This window comes from Crocodylus porosus, unplaced genomic scaffold, assembly GCF_001723895.1.
Source record: "Crocodylus porosus isolate Cpor-Errol unplaced genomic scaffold, CroPor_comp1, whole genome shotgun sequence".
Taxonomy (NCBI): Eukaryota; Metazoa; Chordata; order Crocodylia; family Crocodylidae; genus Crocodylus; species Crocodylus porosus.
In genome coordinates this window covers 45,343,980-45,364,988 of record NW_017728943.1, presented here as the reverse complement: position 1 = coordinate 45,364,988, position 21,009 = coordinate 45,343,980, and the positions used below count along the sequence as shown (strand labels likewise).

General features: G+C 43.4%; 1 protein-coding gene and 1 long non-coding RNA gene across 4 annotated transcripts in view; one reads left to right on the top strand and one right to left on the bottom strand.

Annotated features, from left to right (window-relative positions):
• Positions 1–21,009, top strand: part of EML6 (echinoderm microtubule associated protein like 6) — a 325,505-nt gene that overhangs the window by 272,516 nt on the left and 31,980 nt on the right. For 2 of the 3 annotated variants that reach the window (XM_019549288.1, XM_019549286.1), the window contains exons 28-32: positions 5,364–5,372; positions 7,233–7,311; positions 13,455–13,584; positions 17,178–17,276; positions 19,898–20,071. In XM_019549288.1, the coding sequence (XP_019404833.1) occupies positions 5,364–5,372; positions 7,233–7,311; positions 13,455–13,584; positions 17,178–17,276; positions 19,898–20,071 (491 nt within the window). The remainder of the gene's footprint in view (positions 1–5,363; positions 5,373–7,232; positions 7,312–13,454; positions 13,585–17,177; positions 17,277–19,897; positions 20,072–21,009) is intronic. The other variant, XM_019549287.1, reaches the window with a different exon arrangement.
• LOC109319600 lies at positions 16,139–20,784 on the bottom strand. The gene is made up of 3 exons (XR_002103553.1): positions 20,774–20,784; positions 20,452–20,454; positions 16,139–16,217 (listed from the first exon to the last, which is right to left on the bottom strand). It is a non-coding gene; the product is annotated as an uncharacterized LOC109319600 (long non-coding RNA).

Genomic DNA, 21,009 nt, shown 5'->3' with positions numbered 1-21,009 from the left:
GGCTAGTATTCTGCTTTGTACCCTACTAGCCTGTCTTGCTCACTGTAAGGCCACCTATCCCAACCGTGTCATATTGTGTATCGCTTGTTATCAGATGTTCTTGTAGGATGTATAAGAAGAGAATTTTCTCTCCAGATATTGTTTGTTCTTTTATTATGAGAGAGGCTGAGATTTCAAGGAAGCCTCCAAAACTGTGATCACAATTTTTTAAGTGAAATTAAAGAGACTCTTGCTTACACAATTTGATTATTCAAATTTTGTATGCACAATTATGTGGTTAATTTCAAAGGCTGGTTTTGAATATGAATCCCTATTTGCACATGTGAATTTGTAGAGACAATTCAAAACATATAGAGAGAAAACCATGTCTGGAGAGGAAAAAATAGCACAATGAGAATTTTTAAAAGAAAGTTGTTTGCTGGAGCTGAGTAGTGGCTCCTGGGATATTCCTTTGTTATGTTTTTTGCAGCTTCATGGGAAGCTGACCAATTCTATGTATAGTTGGTAGAACACTGCTTCAACCCTAGGGCAAAATACAGACAGTCAAAAAGCCTGAGGCTGAACCAATTTGGTCTTTGCAGGTTAGTCTAAGCTGCAGAGGTTAAACTGAGAAACTACTGGACAGAAATTCACTTTTGATTAAGGAAATGCAGCCACATACCTGCAGTGGCTCAGGCCAGAAGCCAGGGGGCACTAAAGCACAGCTTTCTAGCATATAGACAGCATGGGTTGCGTGTTTGTGTCCTCTTCCTGCTGTCCTCAAGGTCTGGGATTTGCAGCCCAGAATCACAACAGCAAGACTCTGCAGGGTTACTCATCATATCCTCTTCCTGCTTCCAGGTACCTTTGGGATTTGTAGTCCACAGCTGCAGCCAGCAGTAAGTTTATTAGGGCAGGGCAACTCTGTACTTGGGCAAAGGGAAGTTTAACCCCCCTCCCTGGCCCCAGACCCCAGCTGGGGTTTGCCTGCAGGGGGACAGTCCCTGCCTCCCCCCTTCCCAACCCCACCCAACCCTCCTCTGCTGGAGCAGACAGTATAGCCCAACCCAGGGGTGCAAAGCATGCAGGGATGCTGGGGGACTGTGATTTAACTTGAACCAGGAAGGGGTCTGGGACAGAAGTTTCATAAACTGGTTTAACCCAAATCAGTTCAGTCTGATACTGCATTCAGCCAGGTTTATCTTAAACCAACTGGTTTATGTGCACTGAGCTTCTGTCCTGTTACAGGTTTAAACCTGTTTCTGGTGACTTAAACCATTTTATGTGTAACTTCTATCCCTAGCCTACTTGTCCACCTAAAGTTCTAATCTAAAGTCATTATGATCAAGAAGTTTCCAGTCCTTGCCAGCCTTCTGAATTCAGGACCAATCTTACTTCCTCAGTAGGAGAGGACTCAGTTTTCTCACTAGACCTCACGGCTGGCCCTCGAGTGTTTTTTTTTCTTTGTTTGTTTGTGAAAAGCTTAGTGTCCACAAAAGTGCAGACTCTCACAGCATATGAATCCATACAAATTACCACCAACTTTTTTCCATCCTAACTGGAAGATTACTTTCTGCTCCAGCATTGCTCAGGAACTGTCAGCTGCTTTGAGTTTTGTTTTTAATATGTGGACTAGAGTCCAGAGCTTCAAAGAGATGTCATTTATGACATGGCTTGAATCCAGGTAGGCAGAGGTGAAAGGCTAATGGGTTCACCAACTGTACAGTTACCTTTATCCCAAATTTTCTCCATGAATTCTTGACTGAATATTTTTATTTATAAGAAGGGCCATGTTACCAAATGCTCAGAATGCTTATATTAAATTCAGGCAATAAATGGGAAAGACATGCCCTCCTCAACTAAGCAGCCTCTCAACTCTTGAGATAAGCCTAGGGAAAGAAAACCTTGCTGAGCGTGTTACTGTCTAGGAAAGAGAATTCCAGAGATGAGGAGTTTCCAGTAAAATTTTTCAACTACCAACCCTAGTCACTTTGATCTGGGACCTCTGGTTTGAGTGACTTTGCTAATTGCAGTTGCTTGATAGTATATGGGGAGAGAGCTTTCTCCCTAATTGTCAATTCGAGCTTTTTAGCTCAAAGTCAGCAACTTAAATTGTTCACGAAAGGCAGTGCAACAAAGAATAGCTACATATACATACAGTGTTTTGCTTGCTTCGGCTATCAGACATGTGATGGGAACTTCCAACTTGCCTTATTTATGCATCCCTTTATGTTGGAAGGACCAAAGTTTTGTGCAATAGTTACACTGAGGACTTGCAGCAGTCAAGCAGTTTAGAAGAACAAATTCACAGGATGTTTAGGACAGTCAGCTAGTTTAAAAGCAAGGTCTTTAGAGCCCATTCAGAAGTGATTATAGTTCTTATTAATCCACTTTTCTGCTTGTTTATGTTTGGGGATTGAATTAGAATGACATGGGAATGCAATGAAGTTTCCCCTCTTAAAAATATCAAATGGCTATGAGCACCATGCATTCTGCAGTATCTTGTCTTTTTTTAAAGAGTGCATCAGCATACATGTAAAATAATACAGAATACTACAGGGATGTTAATTGCTTTGTTGCACTAATATAATATTTTTAAAGAGCATAGTTTACAATTGATGTTTTCCTCTTGTTTTGTTTTAATTTTGCAGTAACTCATTGATCATTACAGAGCAGGATTTTAGTAGTGTCAAATAAACCTTTTTTTCCTACTGTCTTATATCCACATCATGTCATAGTACTAGCAAGAAAGTTTGTATAGACTATGCACCCATGTGTATGCTAGGATGGGAGAACCTAAAGGTGTGTTACATTTTACAAAATCTTTAAAAGATTTTTTTAGAAGTTCTGGATCTTCTGTAACACATTTTTAAACCATTTGGAAAACCATGACAGGTCCTTCCCCAACATCCAGGGAACGTTACTTTTTAAAACCATGCTAATATCCTTTACCAAAGGAACATGTTCCTACATCTCAGATTTTCAACTCTCCTGCATGGAGATTTCCCAGGTTCTGAGGCTCGCAGCCTCTTCTTCCCCTTCCAGGAGTAGATGCTCATTATAGTCTCAGAATAGGTTCTCTCTTGCCAGCTTGGCAGCCAGCCACTCAGCACACCTTTGTTTTCAGTTTTACATCCAGCACCTCACATTCTGTCTTTCTTTTAGCTGCCAGGGCTCTTTCTTTATTTCTTTTCATTGCCAGCTGCTTCATTTCTCCTAAGGACTTTTTTTGAGGACTCAGTTCTGCTCCCAGGATTATCATTATCATGTTTATTATGGTTGCACCCAAAGGCACTAATCACAACTGGACTATGCTGTGTGCTATACAAACACAGACAAAGAGATAATCCCTGTCCCTGAGAGCTTATCCTAGTTCTCTTTATGACCTGCCCTTTCCACTCCTTTGCTTTCCTGCAAAACAATCCCCTCTCTTTTTCTCTGCAGTATCAGGTCTCTTTTTTTTCCTCCCTTCAAAAGCCTGTGCCCTTTTCTCTCAAACCCAATGCACTTGCTCTTTAAATCACTCCTTTTTCTTCCTCAAAATGGCTCTCTCTTCCAAATCCCCCCTTCAGCTCTTGCCCTTGCTGTTGTTTCTGTTCTGTCCCAGTGCTGCCACTGCAGTTTATCCATGATTTAGTCACCTCCTCAATGCTTGGCCAGTCCATTAAGGGACTCGCTGGTTAGCTGATGGGAGGGAGTGAAGTGGCACTTACCTTTTCCCACTGTCACAGTCAGCCAGAGAGAAAATGGGCCTGATTTTATCCTCAATTCATGTAGGTGTAAATCTTAAAGTAAGACTCTTGAAGTGAACAGGTACATAATACCTGAAAAACTGGTAAAAGAGCAGAATCAGTCTCATAATTTCTAACAGAGATAGAATCTGTGAGACTCAGGATGTCTGCAAAATTCATGCCCCTAGTAGGTGCGTGTGTCTGAACTTTTTTGGAACTCATCCTTCCCTTGACTTGACTTGCACACATTTCTTTAAACTTACTGGAAAGAAACCGTTAATACTTGTATTATGTTTTAACTTGCTTTCCTTTGGAGGCAGGGAATTGTCAAGTAAGTATTAACACCATACAAACAAAAAGCACAGGATTCTATGTATGGTATACATTACCCAGGTCACAAAGGGTAAATAGATACATAATTTGCTACCATGCAAATTTGTCATCCTTTACACTACCATCATATGTTTCAAACCAAATTAGCTATAATCACAGGCTTGTTAAAAATGAAAATGAATTTGATGCTGCTTTACTTTTACATTTATTTTCTGAATAAGGTGAAGATAAAGCACTGAATGCATATATGTGTGTATATATATACATGTATATGTATATATAAATACACACAGTATTTGTGTACATGTGAACTGTGTACAGATATATATAAAATGTGTGTGTGTGTATTTTCAAATTTAATCTTGTGTTTACTATCTAGTAATTCTTTCCTGATCATGTCATAGTAGTAGTGTCCTCACTTTCATCACAAATCTTGGCTTGCTTTTGTCATAAACTTTAATAGACATTTTAGGTGAAGAAATGTAAAATAAATTTATTTTATAATTACACTAAAACAGAAAAAAGAGCAGGAAACATACAAGAAAGCAACTGACTCTGTTTGGAAGTGCTGATTCCAAAGCTTCATATTAGTTCTGGGTTCACAGTGACCTTTGCAAAATGTTCTAGCTTCACTTAATGTTGTTACTTTGGAAGGGAGTGAAGTTTCATATCACATTCCTCCCATCTATTTTCTGGTGGTTATTGTACCATTAACTGATTCAATTATAATTGATGATTATATAACATACTTTAATTAAACAGTTTCAGAGAAAATAAAGCTACCTTGTTTTCATGAGAGGAAAAAACCCCCACAAAAATATAGACTGTCCCCAGTACACAAGTTGTCCTACCAACAAATAGCAGAAATTGTTAGGCTAAATTATGAGCTGAACCAGACCGGAAAACAACCATCCATTTCTGTGAAACTTTCAACAGCATTCACAAACCTGCTGTTATGTTTCCAAGAAGTACAGTTTCTATAAGGCACACTGAAATTATCAAAGTACACAGCAGCATATTTTCAGTTCAGTACAAAGTAAGTGGGAAGCATTGATATAGCTTCCTTTTGTCTCCCTGTCCTGTAGGAGCTTTAGTGCAGAGTTTGCCCAGTGATGCCAGGGTATGACCTTTCTGAATTCGTAGACTGGTGCACTCTTTAATTTCTGTTTTAGTTCTTGCTGGCATGCTGGAATAGCATGGTTTGTGACACTCAGGAATGACTGGTCAGCTCTAAAAATGCTTGTGCATGAATACAATGGTCAGAAATACTCCTCTAACGTGTACTAAGTTTCTTACTTGGCTTTATTTGCTGCTTACAAGGGGATCAAGGTAATTCTTTCACTCTTTTAATGTCACAAGACCACCTGCTAATATATTTTGCTGGTGCTTTGTGAGCTTACTCTGTGTTTGACTAGTGAGCTTCTTTGTGTATTTGCTTTCAGCTTTCTCCTGTCCTTTTAGAATTTAAACTTCTTATACTGCATACTAGTGTCATAAATACACTAACAATATCCTTTGGAAAGCACCACCTGTAAAGCCCCCACAAAAATGATTATCACAGAAAAAGCCATGCAGATGTATTAAATAAAAGGTGGTTAGTTCCTTCTGCAAGAAACAAGATACCATTTACTGCTTGTATCAGAAATGAAGTTTTGCCAAGTGAGGATTAATAGTACTTGCATTTCAGGATTACAGTGCAAGTACCACAGGCATTTGGGAGGGGGGTGGTGGGTATAAATGTCCAGCCTCTTCCTTTTCAACAGGGACTAACTTCCATAGTGCACACATTTTATTCAGGTTATCTGGTTTGTTTTCAGTAGCTGATGATTAGAGAAAACATTTGTATGCTTTTTGCTCTCAAATGGCTGTCAGCCTTTACCCCATTCAAGTACTACTTAAGTAAATCAGGGCCATGTACTGGCAGTTCTTGCTTAAAGAACTGTACTATTCTCAAATGCTTAATCTCCAGCATCTACACTTGTGGTATGACATGTAATTTCTAATATATTTACACCAGCCAGGGTTCCTTTCACATGATATTTCAGAGCTGGCATTTGATACAATCTGTTCTATTGTACACACCCTTATCTTTCAACACAACAACATAATTTCTGCACCTACCTTCTAGCAGGGAGAGCTGGATCCTATGTTACTGAAACAGAGTAGAATTTGGTCCACCTCTGTTTTTAATGAGAAGTAAAGGAGGCTGCGGGAGGTGGGAATCGTTGGCCTTAGAGTAAAAAATTATAACTGAAAACGAGACTGTGCAGTATGGGGTTGATCTTGCAAGTCAATAAACAACTTTTAGATAGACTAAGTGCCCTTGACTTCTCCCTGGATGCAGTCCCCTCAGGGGTTACTCTGCCACTTTGAAGGATCAGCCAAATATACCCTTAATCACTGCGCTGCTTGTAATCACAGAAACTTTTTTCCTTAGCTAATTACAGCTTGCTTCCATTTTGCTCTCTCACAGCAGTAAAGGTTATCTGTAGTTAAAAAGCATGCTTGTGAATAAGATTCTGTTTCAGTCTGTGTTCTACATTCATGTTTTAGTTGCTTTTTGTGACTGTAATTATAGCAATGTACTTTTTAGGCGTTAATCTCTGTTAAATTCACACCAGTGAACAATGAGTCATACCTGAAACTGTTGCTTTTTTGCCATAATTAAAGCCTGATCCAAATCTCCTTGAAGGCAAGCGAAAGATTTTGTTTTAAGATCAAGAAAGTAGTTGGGATTCTGCAGTGGGGTTCATTTAAAACCAGTGATCTCTTTTCCCTCTCTCTCTTTCTCATCTTGGGGGAAGGCCAGCTGCTGGCTGTTCAGAAAGCTTCCACTCCACTTCTAAAGATAGTCTGATGGTAATGCAGAAGGCCAAATGTATATCATTTTCAAGGAGTTACTCTGGATTCAGGCTGGTGTGAGTTTAAAAGAATTTGTCCCAGCACTGTCTGTTCTGCCATTCATTCTCATCAGCGGCATTCTTCAGTAATGTTTCTACTCTCTACACCAGAATGGATCCAGGTTCATTGCATTTGCTACAAAATCCTGGAGACAGCAGGCACTAAACCTTGCTAGCTATACTTCCCATTCTTCCGTTTGTACACAAACATAGTGGATAGTTTTGAACATTTTCTTTTGCATTGAAATATATTGATTGTCTTCTTTTTTTTTTCAATGTATTGTTTCAGGCCACCAGTTAGCAGAGCTGCTCCTCAACCTGAAAAACTGCAAAAGAATAATATCAACAAAAAAAAGAAACTGGTTGAGGTCAGGCTTAAGGATTTTTTGTTTTTTATTTATTCATTTTGAAATTTGCTTTGATATTAATGTTTGCTAGGTAAAATCTCCCTATAGTTTAAAGGTACAATGCGTTCTCTTTCATGAAGTATCAAGCATTATTTGTCAAGTAATAGTTTTTTCATGTAGGAAAAGACATTTCCTTTCCTCGGCACACTCCTTCAGAACCACAAAACAGATCTAGGGCAAAACTTAGGAAGAGCAAATGGTAATCAATGGGTGTGTGTAGATTAAACGGAGGCCCTAAATTGAAGCAGTGGGTTTTTAAAAACACTGCTTCAATTTAGGGCCCTATAAACCCCCGTGTTGCGCACACACCCGAACTTACCTGCCTCTGGTGGCAGGGAATGGGAGGGCGAGCTGCCAGCGGGTGGAGCAGTCCCTGGGCTGCCGGTGTGGGGCTCTGGTGCTTCCCTCCACGGCAGCGGCCGGCCCCTCCCCACAGGTGGCAGCCACCTGCAAGCACCTGACTTGGGCAGTCCTGGGGGGCATTGGAGCCACGGAGGGAAGCACTGAGCCCTTGTGCAGCTCGGGCAGGCAGGCTCCAGGGGGTAAAAAAAAAGATCTTGGGCAGAGCCTGCCTTCCCAGGCTGCTGCCAGGCTGCCTTCAGGGCTTCCTGCAGAGTCCCTGAGCTGCACAGAACCCAGTGATTTGCTCCGCAGCTGTAGGGGCAGCAAACTAAAACTCGGAGGAGGAGTTTATTTTGCTGTGCCCCAAGTCATTTAAGGCACATTATGCCGCCAAATTTGCTACAGCAGCTGGAATTACTGCACAATATGCCGCTGATGCATGCAAACACTGACACTATTAAAGCGGTGCAAAAGCATTTAACCCACTTGAAAGTGTCATGAATACATGCCACTCATTTCATCTACACACACTAGTGCTGTAAGTGGTGATGGATGACTCCATATTGGGCCATGAGAGTCATTATCAGGATTCCTAGTTTTCACTCTTTAAAAATCCCAAATTCTCTGATTAAAACCCCCCAAATCCATGTTTTTTGCAGTTAAAATGAAACACCAGTGTATACATAGGTATCAGTTGAACGCAATGTTTTATTGATATATTTACAATTTTAAAGCAATTTGGAAGTCTTCCAGTGCCTCAAATGTTATAATAAAATAGATTCTAAATACCTATATATTTAGGTGTTTTATTTTAGTTTTTTTATCATGGAAGATCAGAGCTCCCCCACCTTCACTCACCAGGACATGAGTCCAGCTGCAGCTGTCCCCCATGCTGCTTTGTGGCACTGAGCAGCCCTGATATGCTGGTGCCATGCCCCTGCCCATGCCATTGCCCCTCCTGATACACATCCCCCTGGCCCTGCTGATCCCCTCATTCCCAAGCCACAGCACCCTCTCCCTGCTAGTGCCTCTTACACCTGACCCACTGACCCCACCGCCAAGCCCCAGCCCCCCAGTTTGTGAGGAAGTCAATGGGTGTGTGGGGAAGGAGGGTGTGGACACAGGTGACATGTGGAGGGGGGAGCACAGGCAACACGGGGGGGCATGTGCCCCCCTAAATTTCTGCACCTTCAGTGGGGTGTGGAGCTGCAGCTGGGCTGGACCAGCTCCAGGCAGGAGCTGCCTCCATGGCCCAGCAGGTGGGACCCATCACAGAAGAGAGCACCACAACGCCATGGCTACCAAGGTGAGGCATCCCCAGGGCTCGCAACTCCACACTGCCACCACTGTAGCCACTGCACCTCACCTTAGTGGCTGGGTCCCAGCCATTGGGCCACAGAGGCAGCTCCTGCCTGAAGCTGGTCTGGCTTGGCTGCATCCCTACACCCCATAGTGGGCACAAAAATCTAGGTGAACACATGCCGTCCCAGCACCCTCAATGCCTTGCCTGTGCTCCCCCGCCCCCCTGATGCATCACATGTTCCCCCTGCTGTCCCACCAACACATTGCCTGTACTCTTCCTGCACCAGATGCATCACATGTGTCCTCCTCCACCCACATGGACTTACCTGGAAGGAGCTGCAGGAGCTGCTCTCCGCTGCTGCCTGGCTGCCTCATGCATGTGTGCATGTGCACATGCACATGGTGCCCCCTGTGTCCTACTCCCCTCAGCCCCAAGCAGCACCTAGCAGGCTGGAACTCTGCCAGCCTGCAAGGGTTTCCTGCGTTTTTCTCCTTTAAAGTAGAATATCCATGTTTTTCCACAGCAAACGGCAAGCCTGGATCTCTGTTTATCAGAAATTATAACAAGCCTCAGTAACATCCTGTCTATGTTCACCCATCTGCGCTTCTTGAAGAACCATGAGAAGTCAATTGATGCCATCTCAGACACTAGAGTTCACAGAAGGCAGGATACATCCCATGGGCACCTATGCATGAGCCACTAAGCTGTAATTACAGTGCGTCAGAGCAGGCTCAATTAATCGAGTCTGTTGGAGCATGGTAATTTCCGCACTTCAGCAGACTCCAGCATCTCGTGCATTAGCATCCCAGCATTTAAAAATGGCAGTGGGGGCGCTTTTAACTAAAGCTCATTGAACAAGCTTTAGTTAAAGCAACCCTGCTGCCATTTTTAAGTGCAGGGACACTGATACACGAGACACTCCAGGCACTTTAAAGCGGCTTTGTGAGCCGCTCTAACTAATTAAAGTGCTCTCCACCCCTCCCACTCCTGGAGCACATGTATAAATGCCCCATAGCAGCAAGAGTATATTTACCTCAGGACAGCTTCATCATGTTATTCAGCCATATATCTCTGTGTATATGTATGATGCCACTTGCCAGATTTCCCTGGTAACTCTGGCTTGCTCCAGTGAATCATCAGCTGAGCAGATAGTTCTAATTCTGTCTCAGGCCTTCAGGGTACTGATCATCTCCAACAACCACTAGAAAGTAGTACCACTGAAAATCCTGTTGCCATCCAGAGAGTCAGTCACAGAAATATCCAGAACAGGATGAGGGTGCCCACTCAGATCATCTGATAATAAGGACATTGTCCCTAGAGGACGTGAGGCTACATGTAAATGCCCACAAACTCAAACTGGTGTGTATATGTGATGTCCTTTGGCAACAGCCAGCAACACTGTAGAGCCACAGGCTGGAACAACCTGGCTTGGCTTCCAGGCAACCCAGTGGTTCAACCTGGCCCCTACCTTGCCACTTCTCCCTGCCCCTGCAGCTGCAGCATGGGCTCAGCTCCTCTCCACCCCATTATAGCACAAGCACAGCTCCTCCCCGCTGGGCTGCAGCATGGGTGAAGCCCCCTGCCATCCAGTCCTGGTGCAGCTCCTTGCCACTGAGCCCTGGTGCAGGTGCAGGTAAACCGCCCCCACCTGTGGAGCACAGCCAGCGCCCCTTGCTGCTGACATGCCACTGACACCCCCTGCTCCACGGGCCAGATCTAATGGCTCCGCGGGCCAGATCTAATGGCTCCGCATGCCAGATCCAGCCTGCAGGATGTATGTCGCCAAACCTATGTCCTATGGCATTTTGTAGTACAAATACTGACAAACAACATCTTGGTACTGTACTGTATATAAAAGCAAGGAAGTACTTGCTCTTTGCCTATTAGCCCTAATACTACCAGGTACCAGCAACAGTTTGGTGGATTTCCTTAGTAGATGGTGTCACCAGTCATGACTGGTCACTATGTAGGTGCATCTCGGAGGGTACAATTTTGAGGAGACGCATCCAAAGACAATTTAATACCTGAGACAGTGCCACATGTCCACACATCAGTCCCAGTGGGTGCATAAGCATGGAATCCCTACTGCCAGTCTTCTGCACTGGGTTCAAGGTCTGATTTATGCCTTCCTACTGATTCCTCTAATCTCCAGAGTAGAGACCAGACCAGGCTTATTGTTGATCTTCTGCACACTAACAGAGATGGGTATGGCTGACAGACTTGCTACATAGGTCTGTGTGACCCCAGTCAGGCTCCAAGACCTCTTGTCACCAAACCAGGGACAAATGTGCTACTGAAACTAACAGCCTGGATACTTACTGAATGTGTACTGTGGAGAGACTGAGGGAATCTTCTCACATATTCAGGATGTCTTAGCTGAAGGCAAGCAACGGCAACGTATCAGGAAGTGCTGTCCTCCAAAAGGAAAAGATTTTTCCTATGTAGGTGGCCATGGCACAAAACATGATACCAGTGGTTCTGGGCTACTTACTGTGGTCGAAACGTTCTGGATTCTACTTCAGTTTGATCGAGATCCATCTGTTAGCAACACAGATGTAGCATCTGATACTGTCTCTCTTAGTCTCCTCTCCTCTAACAGCTTGAAAGGTCTTTCTGGTGGCAGCCACATGGGCCAGTAGAGTGAGCTTGCTGCAGATACTTGTGGTGCAAACCCCAGACATTGTGTTCTACAATGACAAAGTGATACTGGGACTTCATGCAAAGTTCATCTCCAGAGGAGTAGGTGAATTTCACCTCAATCACTTTACATGCGAGGAAAAGAAATACTTTGGGTATATCATGTTATGTGGTACTTCACTAACAGGATTAAATCTTTCAGACTTTTTCCATGTCTATCCATAAGTATAGATGGCCTCTCTAAAGGCAAAACTGTTTCCTCCCAAAGGCTGTCAAAATGAATAACATACACTCCTCTCTGGCAGGCGTTCCTCCCCTTACCAACTATCAAGGCTTACTCTACAAAGGCCCAGATAATTTCTTCAGCTTATTTATGAAATACGTTGGTATCTCAAATCTGCTACATCAAATAATCCCTTTACATTCATAAAGTATCATACCTGAACTGCACTGCTAGATCCAGTGACAGAGTTGGGGGAAGACTTTCCTTTTATTTTATTTTTATTGATGCAGCTAATACTCCTTGTTCCCATAGTTCCAAAGAAGATAATCCCCATCAGTGGTATCTCCACTTATACATACTCTAAGAAGACAGTATGGTTACTTACCCTACAGGAAGGGTGGTTCCTTGAGTTATTTTAGGCAATGTGGATTCTGTGACCTGCAGAATTTATATGTGAAGAAATTTAGGGCAGTTGTAGCCACTATATCTTTTTATGACCACATGTGGGAGCACATGGAGGCACAGATCAGGGCATGTTCTGACTGACATAGCTGTTCAAAATAATGTGAGCTCCTGCTCACAAGGTAAATGTGACTCAGTAGTCAGCTTCACACTGGCTGCAGCCTCTCAAAGAACCAAATACTGCACAGTCAGAAATCATTCTATGGCACATGCCTATATATATGTGTGTGTATATATATATATAGAGAGAGAGAGAGAGCGAGTTATGGGCTGCACATTTTTTCTGAAATTTTAGACAGTTTAAAAAATGCATGCAGGACTTGTACACTACTTGTGCAGTGACATCATGGTCACCTAGCAATGCCATTTGCAGGCAAGTTTTACAAAGTAAACTGCTATTTAAAGGTTAGGGCCATGTTCATTAGGTCTGCATTCTGAGCTATGAGAACTCACTGAACAGCCACCTAAAAAGCATCTCTACATCTCTAAAATTTTGCTCTTATGGAGAAAATTTTCCTGGGAATTGATTGTGATTGTCAACTCTAATTGCAATTCTAACTAATGCTTTACTCATAAACTTGCTTAAAACCTGTATTTTCCCTGTTTAAAGAATAGAATTTTCCATACTTTAAAACAGATTTTTTAAATAAATGATTTTTTTATTTTGGTACATTTGATGACAATTTATTAGTAACGTATTACTTCCCTATCTATGAAGCCTTTCGAGATGTATGTCATCCAGAAGAAACTTTCAGTAAAGTAATTAAGTTCACACATATTGATTGCAATCTCTTTGACTAGTATGAGAAATATAATCACCTTTGTTGACCTTGAATCTACTTTGCGTGGACCTTGAGGAAGCAAGAATGTATTGCTTTCGGTTTATTCAGGAAACTGGAAAATAAATTCAGTGTTTCAGTGAATTGCATCAGTGTAGATGATGCATGAGAATGTCATGCCTCTGTAAACTAGGAGAGGAGTAGGCATACTTTACTAATTATTGTATAATTATTCATTTGCTTTGGCAGAATATTTCTTGCTTAATTACTTTAACACTTTGCTTTATATCTGAACTTTGCAATTGTCTTGCTTATTCTTTTATTCCACCATCTTTTTTTTCTTGTTTTACTTAACTAGGAGCTGGCTTTAGACCATGTTTTTGGATACAGAGGATTTGACTGTCGTAACAACCTTCATTACCTCAATGATGGTGCTGATATTATTTTCCACACAGCTGCAGCAGGCATAGTTCAAAATCTTTCCACGGGTAATTCAAGATGAAACAATACTTCAGACTAAAAAAAACTGCATGGCCAAGACAACCTCATAATTCATAATTTTGTCACCCTCTGACACCCTTTTTCTTTTTTGTATCCTGGTAGAGAATCCATGTGAGCATGTAAAAGAACCTATAGCTGTCTCTGGGCTCTATAGTAATTATGATAGGGTTGCCAAGTTCTCCTTTGGAGTCATCCTGTTCTGGTGACCAAGGGTATCTCCCACTCAGAGATGCAAATCAAATCTTCCAACTTAACTTCCACAGCTGTTTTGTTGAAAAGCACCATGAATAAAAGATAGATGAATGGCTCTCTGGAAAGAAAAAACTAAGAACCTGGGCTGAGCAGTTCCCAAGTAGACTAATTCTACTGCCCATTAACACATCACAACAAAAGCCATGCTAATGCACAGTAGAATTCATCTACTGCACATTAAGCATCACAAAAAACTACGTGCCTTTGCTACTGTGCAGTAGGTTTGATGTGCCTAAGAAAGACCTTTCTGGGCAGCCAAGATCAATTGTTTCATTTTAAATCTCAGGAAACAAGATCCTATTGGTGCTATACATGCGTGTAGAGTATTTCATGAAGAGTATAAGAAAAAAGAAACTGAAGAGCAAGAACAAATTAAGCTGTACTTGACTACACCTTCGCCTCCACTTTCCCTAGATTTCCCTGAAGAAACGCAGCTGGGAGTTAATATGGCTTTCAGCTGCATTTATTTCCTCTCATCCCTATTCTTTAGTTGCTATTGATTACCTACGGCAGGGGTGGCAAAACCATGACATACATGCCACACACGTCACAGGCAGCCTCTGCGTATGGCATGTGGCAGATCAAGGCTGGAGCTGGGAGGACAATGGCAGATAGGACAGGAAGCAGAAAGCAGAGCAGCAGATTGAGTAGGGCAAAGGAGTGGCACTCAGAGAAGGTGCAGGGTTCAGCTTCTGGCATACTTTCCAAAAAGGTTGGCCACCAATGACCTACTGGGAACAAACTTAGGGCAGTAGGACATGTGAAGGATCTTGCTGCCAAGAGGAAAGGAGAAGCAGCAGAGCCATCATGCTTTCATAGCTGTGAGAATGCCCTACCTAATGTGACCAGTGCATTGGGAAGAATCCTCCAGTTTCTCATGCTTTGGCCCCTTCTTCAGAGGGGTACAATTTGAACTTAACCAGATGAGCATGGCCATCTGCTTCCCCGGAGACAAGTAGCAGTGGCATACCTTGTACCACTGCTATTTGTCCCCAAGGAATATCCATGCCACATGCACTCAGGCATGCAGCAGGTCACCCTGGGTGGGGTAGGGGAGGTGGGGCCAGCAATTGTGGGTCCTGGGAGCCTCAGGGAGCTGCAACTGTGGCACTCCTGCAGCTGGGAGTCTGGCTGGCAGCCAAAGCATGGCTCTGGCTGGCCAGGCTTCAGTTTTGGGCAGCACATGCTGATGCCACATGTGCCACTTTGGTTTTTTTTGCCATGGCTTTTTTGAACCTCCCTCCCCACCGCACTGCAAGGTAGGGTACTCCTCCTCCTGTACCACACTTCCATGCTCATCTGGATGCAGCCCCTGGTTCCTTTCTACAGGTTTTTTCTCATTAGGCAGGTGGCCTGGGCTGTCCCCTTCCTGTGTAGGTTCAGCAAGATGGCAGCTAGAGGTTCTTTTTGGTCCTTGTTGAGACTCCTGAAAATCAACAAACAGCTTTTTTTTATATAGTAATTTTAAAACCATGTGCTATTTACTGCAAATTTGCTCTGTTCCATATAAATGAGAGCAAAATAAATCTTTTAAATCGGGGGCTGGCAGCCCACAACATGTGTGAGAGCATGGCACATGATACTATTTTGCCCAGCATACCACAGCCAGCCTAGGCTCCATGTAGGTGCTGCCAGCCACAGAATCTGGGCTGCTCACAGCAAGCAGTCAGGATGCTGCAAGCCCTACTGCAAGCAGCTCAGGCTCAGCAGCCCAGGCAGGCAGCTTGGAGGCTGCCACCAATACACCAGCGTCCAGAGCCCCAGCCCGGCTCCATGGCACTAGTGGCTGCACTCATGCAACCCCAGCCCCTTCCCCATCATGTGTCCCACGGCACACATGCAGCTGCCACTACCGTAGACCCCAGGCTGCTCACAGCAGGCAGGCTGCAAGCAGCTACTCTGGGGTCTGGAGCCCCAGCACAACTCCATGGCCAGCGGCAGTTGCACATGCATCTTGGGGCACACAGTGGGGAAGGGAATGGGGGCAGAACAACCCTGGCACCTTCCCAGCTGTGTTCACCAAAGTGCGTGTGCAGCTGCTGTTAGTCACGAGCTGAGTTGGGGCTCTAGACCCCAGTGCAGCCAGCCTACAGCTGCCTGCAGTCTGGGCTTGGTGGCAGCTGCATGCATGCCTCGGGGTGCATGGCAGAGAAGGGTAGGATGACCACACATCCCGAATTGGGTGGGATAGTCCTGGAATGGGAACTTCAAGTCCCAGGCTGCATGACTCCAGGACTACACTTGTCCCAGATTTGCAGCATCATGCAAGGATCCACAGGAACCAGCAGGTTTCCCCATACAGGCTGGCAGCATTCCAGCCTGCAAGGGGCTGCTTGGGCCTACTGGGAGTGGGACGCAGGGGGCACCACTTGCATATGCATGCCCACCCACATGCACGTGGCTGGGAATACAGCCAGGCAGCATGGAGAGCAGCTCCCTGCAGGTAAGTCTATGAGCGGGGAGGTGGGGAGGCAGATTGAGGCCCTCACGGTGAGGGAGAGAGTGGGGAAGGGGCTGGGCCACTGCCCATCCAAGGCAGTGCATGGGGCTGCGGTATGGAGCAGGACAGAGCCATGGGCAGCTTGTCCAGGGGGCACAGGGCATGGGGCAGCTCCCTGACACTGCATGCACCCCCTGAAGGAAGCATGGGGGGCATATGCTCCCCAGATGTGTGTGAGGTAGGGGCAGATGCAGGCAACCTATTGCAGGCTTGGGGTCCCCACCCTGCTGCCCTCCCCCTGACAACCCCATGCCACTGTGGCAATGTGCCCCCTGCCTGCCTGGCAGCAGTAGGGATGGTAGCAGAGTGGAGTTATACCCCTTGCTGCTACTGGGTGGCCAGGGGGCACATGACTACCACAGGGCTCCCAGGGGAAGGGCAGCAGAAGCCCACAGTGGGCAGCCTGCATCCACCCCCGCTCAGCTCTGCTCAAGCCATGCTGCTGACAGAAGCGGGGCAGGGGAAGAGACAGATATGTGTCCCACTTTTACATTTTAAAGAGGTGGTCATCCTGGAGAAGGGGTGGTGGTTGCAGGCATGCAGCCAACTGCCACCATGGAGCCGGGCCAGGCTGAGGATCAGGCCTTTTGCAGCTCCTCCACTCTCCATCCCTGGCATGCCAACATTTTCCAAATCCAGGTTGCAGGGGTTTTTGGCACTCTGCCCAAAAACTTTGCCAACCCCTGCTTTAATTTGTTGTTATCCTTCCTCTCCTGCCCCCTTTGAGAGTATGATATGTAGCAATAGATTACTTTAAAAATTCTTCACTTCCATTGTAGTCTACTGTAAAATACTGTTGTTAATAAAAACTTGTTTGCATTTTGTTAGGAAGCCAGAGTTTCTACTTGGAGCATACTGATGACATTCTCTGCCTGACTGTGAATCAACATCCAAAATACAAAAACATTGTTGCTACCAGCCAGATTGGTAGGTGATTTTCCATATTGACACAGTTCTACTTAAATAAAATCATCGGGGCACTGATTTGTTGCTGGCTTTTGATTTAAGAATCTTGGTTTTACCAATGTTGCTGTCCTCAGATTATTTTTCACCCTTAATGAGATCATCAGTTTTCAGTATTTTTTCATGATTTCAATATGTCTGCTACGTTGTCATCTCTGTGAGTTACTAGATTTTGGACCATGAAATACCATGCATGTAACAGTGGGTAAAATCAAAGGCTTTAGTAGGTTGCACCAACTCATCTCATGTATTGGTGATCATCTCATTCTCACTTCCTGTGCTCAGAGCACTGTTCAGAAGTATCGCAAAACCATTGCTGAACACTGGGAGAACATTTTAATGAAAAACATCAGTGAAAAAAACAGTTAAGTGCACAGAAAACAATTACAACAACATCTAAATAGCAGTAATGACACAGAAATGGACTCAACTCTGAAATCATACTTATTTGAGACATAGTGGATGTGTCTACACAAGACTAATTCTACTGTGCATTAGCACAACATGGCAAAAGCCATGCTATTGCGCTAAAGTGAAGTAGAATTAGTCTATTATGTGTTAGCATCACTAAAAAAAGGTGTGCAGTAGTGCTGGTTACTGTGCATTCAGTTAGTACCTGTTATTACAGGTACGAAACTTAATGCGCAATACCTACAGCACATTAATGCACATGTAGACATGCCCATTTACTCCTATAAATAGTCCCAATGGCTTCAGGTCACAAGTAACTGTTACATGATCATGACCCTTTGCCCACAACTTCAGAATAGAAATACATTTTCAAGTTTTCCTTTCACTTAATTACACCAGTATTAAACCAGCAAAGTTCTATAATCACTGGTGTACTAACTTATTTATAACCCTGATTTTTATCACTGGGAGTAGAAGTCCATGACTACTATGCTAATGAACCTTAGCAATAGCGCAGGAAAACAGAAGCATATCAACACTTTAACAAACTTGTAGTCACTTTTACTGAGTGCTGTCAAGTCCCATAGAAACTAATGGGAATTGGCTTTCTGAGCAGACTCAAATTAGAGGATATATATTTAGTCTGTACCTGCAGACAAGGCTCTAGAATGGTAATACATTACCCTTATCTGATGTACAAGTTCAGAATTCTAATACAGGGGAAATTATTTTTTTTTAAACTGCCAAGTAGAGTTATTTAGTTTCTGTGTTATGCTTCTTTATTCAGTATCCTTTTATTAAGATATTCATGCTACTTTTGCTAATATTTAGCTTCTGTCAACATTTCTGTTAGAAACCTTCATTTAGAGAAGTTGAGGACTTACCCATAAAAGTATCCCGAGGTGACGTTCAGCAGAAAAAGATTTCAGGACAGAAGCAAGGATTACTTTGCACTTTGGGAACAAAGTTGGGGAAAAAAACTTCCTTGGCATTTTTTGTGGCTACCTTCTTATGTTTAGGGCTAAAATGTATAGAGAAAATGTCCATTTCCATATGGTTTTCATTCTGTATTTGCTTCTGTCTCATTCAGCTATACCCACAGTGTCCCATTAAGGATTGTAATATTTTAGAACAATACATTCATATTTGTGTGAGCACATTTAATCCTGGAGGGTCTCAAAAGAGGTCATAGATTGGCAACATATGATATAACTGAAATATAGTCATTTCTGCTGTGGGTGGGTGGCAGCCAAACATAGTACAGAATGCTGTGTGTGTGCTAGATTTTGAGTCAGAATCCTAATACAGTAGTTTTTGAGTCCTTTTAGAAATCTAAGATCTGTTATTTTCAGAATTATTCCTTGAAATAGAATACATAGACATTTTTCTCAACAAGTTTTCTATGATGAGATAGCACCAAAAAAACCAATTATTGCAGACAGCCCCTTTTCCCCTCCTCCTTGAGTGCTTAATGAGAACCCGGGAAATCAATGTTTATAATGTTCGGTCAGTAATCTAGACAAGTATTGACTCTGTTTAAAATTCAAGAAATCTAAATAGGCCTGTATAGGATAACATTTGTTTTACATGCAATTTTATTTTTAATCTGGAAAAGTAATAAATATTGTTGTTATATAAAAGACAGTGCACCCAAAAGGTTCAACAGTATTCCTGCTTTTTCTTTTTTGGTTTTATTTATTCATATCCATTTTCAAAATTTTACTTTTGTGCTTCCTTCTGGTGCTGATGTTGAGTACTTCAGCATTAGAAACATGACTTATTTCAGCTATTGTTTTCCCCTGGTGCTTCCTCATTTGCCATTGCTCTCACAATGCAGGTGATATGACAGAATTTCCAGGTAAGGTTGTTTTGTTTGTGAGTTCTAGTCAGCAGAGTTATGTAAAGTTTCATGTTACCTTGTTGTATCTGTGTGAATTGCGGATACAAGTGAAACATCTACAGACAATTTATTTTGCATGAGATTCTCCATTAGTGTATTGTTGTCCATTTAGAACTTGTCTTATTTCACAAACAACAATAAGTAGTGTGGTTCTTAAGCTTAAAATGTTTTTAATTGTCTGTTTTGATGCTCCATTCTTGGAAACTGCTTTTATAACACTGAAGGCCTCACAAAAGGAATTAAGTCTCTTTTAATTTATCTTTTTTGCGTTTAGGTACAACTCCTACTATTCACATATGGGATGCTATGAATAAGCAGACTCTTTCTATGCTGCGGTGCTTCCATACCAAAGGGGTCAACTATGTTAACTTCAGTGCTACTGGCAAACTGCTGGTATCAGTGGGAGTAGATCCAGAGCATACCATCACAGTGTGGAGGTGGCAAGAAGGTAAATCTAGAATCCTTGTGCTTTCAGCTTGAGAAAACTATGTGGGGTCATGTACTTTGTCTGCCCAGGCTTTGAGCTAGATCCCAGAAAGAACTTAGGTTAGAGTGATCATATTTCTTGAATCTCAAAATGGGATGGGCCCCCCTCTCCCTGCTCTTGAGCACGCTTAGTTGTTTCCAAGCTCTGGTCTCAGCAGAGCTTGCTAGGGTGTAGGGGATGGACATCTGTCCCTGGCATCTTGTTGGTTCAGTCCGGGAGATTTGTAAAAATGGGACAAAAGTGACAGGACATCCCAGACAGGTATTTAAAATGGAAAGTAGGATTAATGTTTACTCTAATTTAGGTGGAACTACAGTGCCCAAGTCAAAATTGTAATCCACCGTCTAATAATGGAAGTGCAGCTCACTCTTGGACGTTAATATGCCACAGCTGCCTTCAGTTCTACTTCTGTGCATGCCTAGAATTGCCCTCGTGAGCAGTTTGGTATTAATCTCCTACCTAACCTCAATCAGGATCCAGAAGCTAGGCAGTACCCTAGTGGCATCATGCTCTTGTATTGTGTTAGGGTGCCTAGAGCTTTATTTAGGCATGGTTTTATTATTTATATCTAGATAAATAAAATACTCTGCATCTGTACTCAGCTTCTAAACCAGTGATTCTCAACCAGGGTGCCATGCCCTGAGATCCTTTCAGGGGGGTGACAGGTGTGCACAAGACAAACCCAGAGGGCACGTCCAGATGAGTGTGAACCTGTGTTTCCCTGGGGAGAAGTAGCAGCTGATACTTGTCCCCGGAGAATGCCCATGCCATGAGCACTCTGGCGCGCAGCAGGCTATGCCGGGTGAGGTAGGAGAAGCTGGGGCTAGCAACTGTGCTAGCCCTGGCAGCCTTACTTGGGGTCCTGGGGGCCTCTGGGAGCAGCATCCTCAGGCACTACT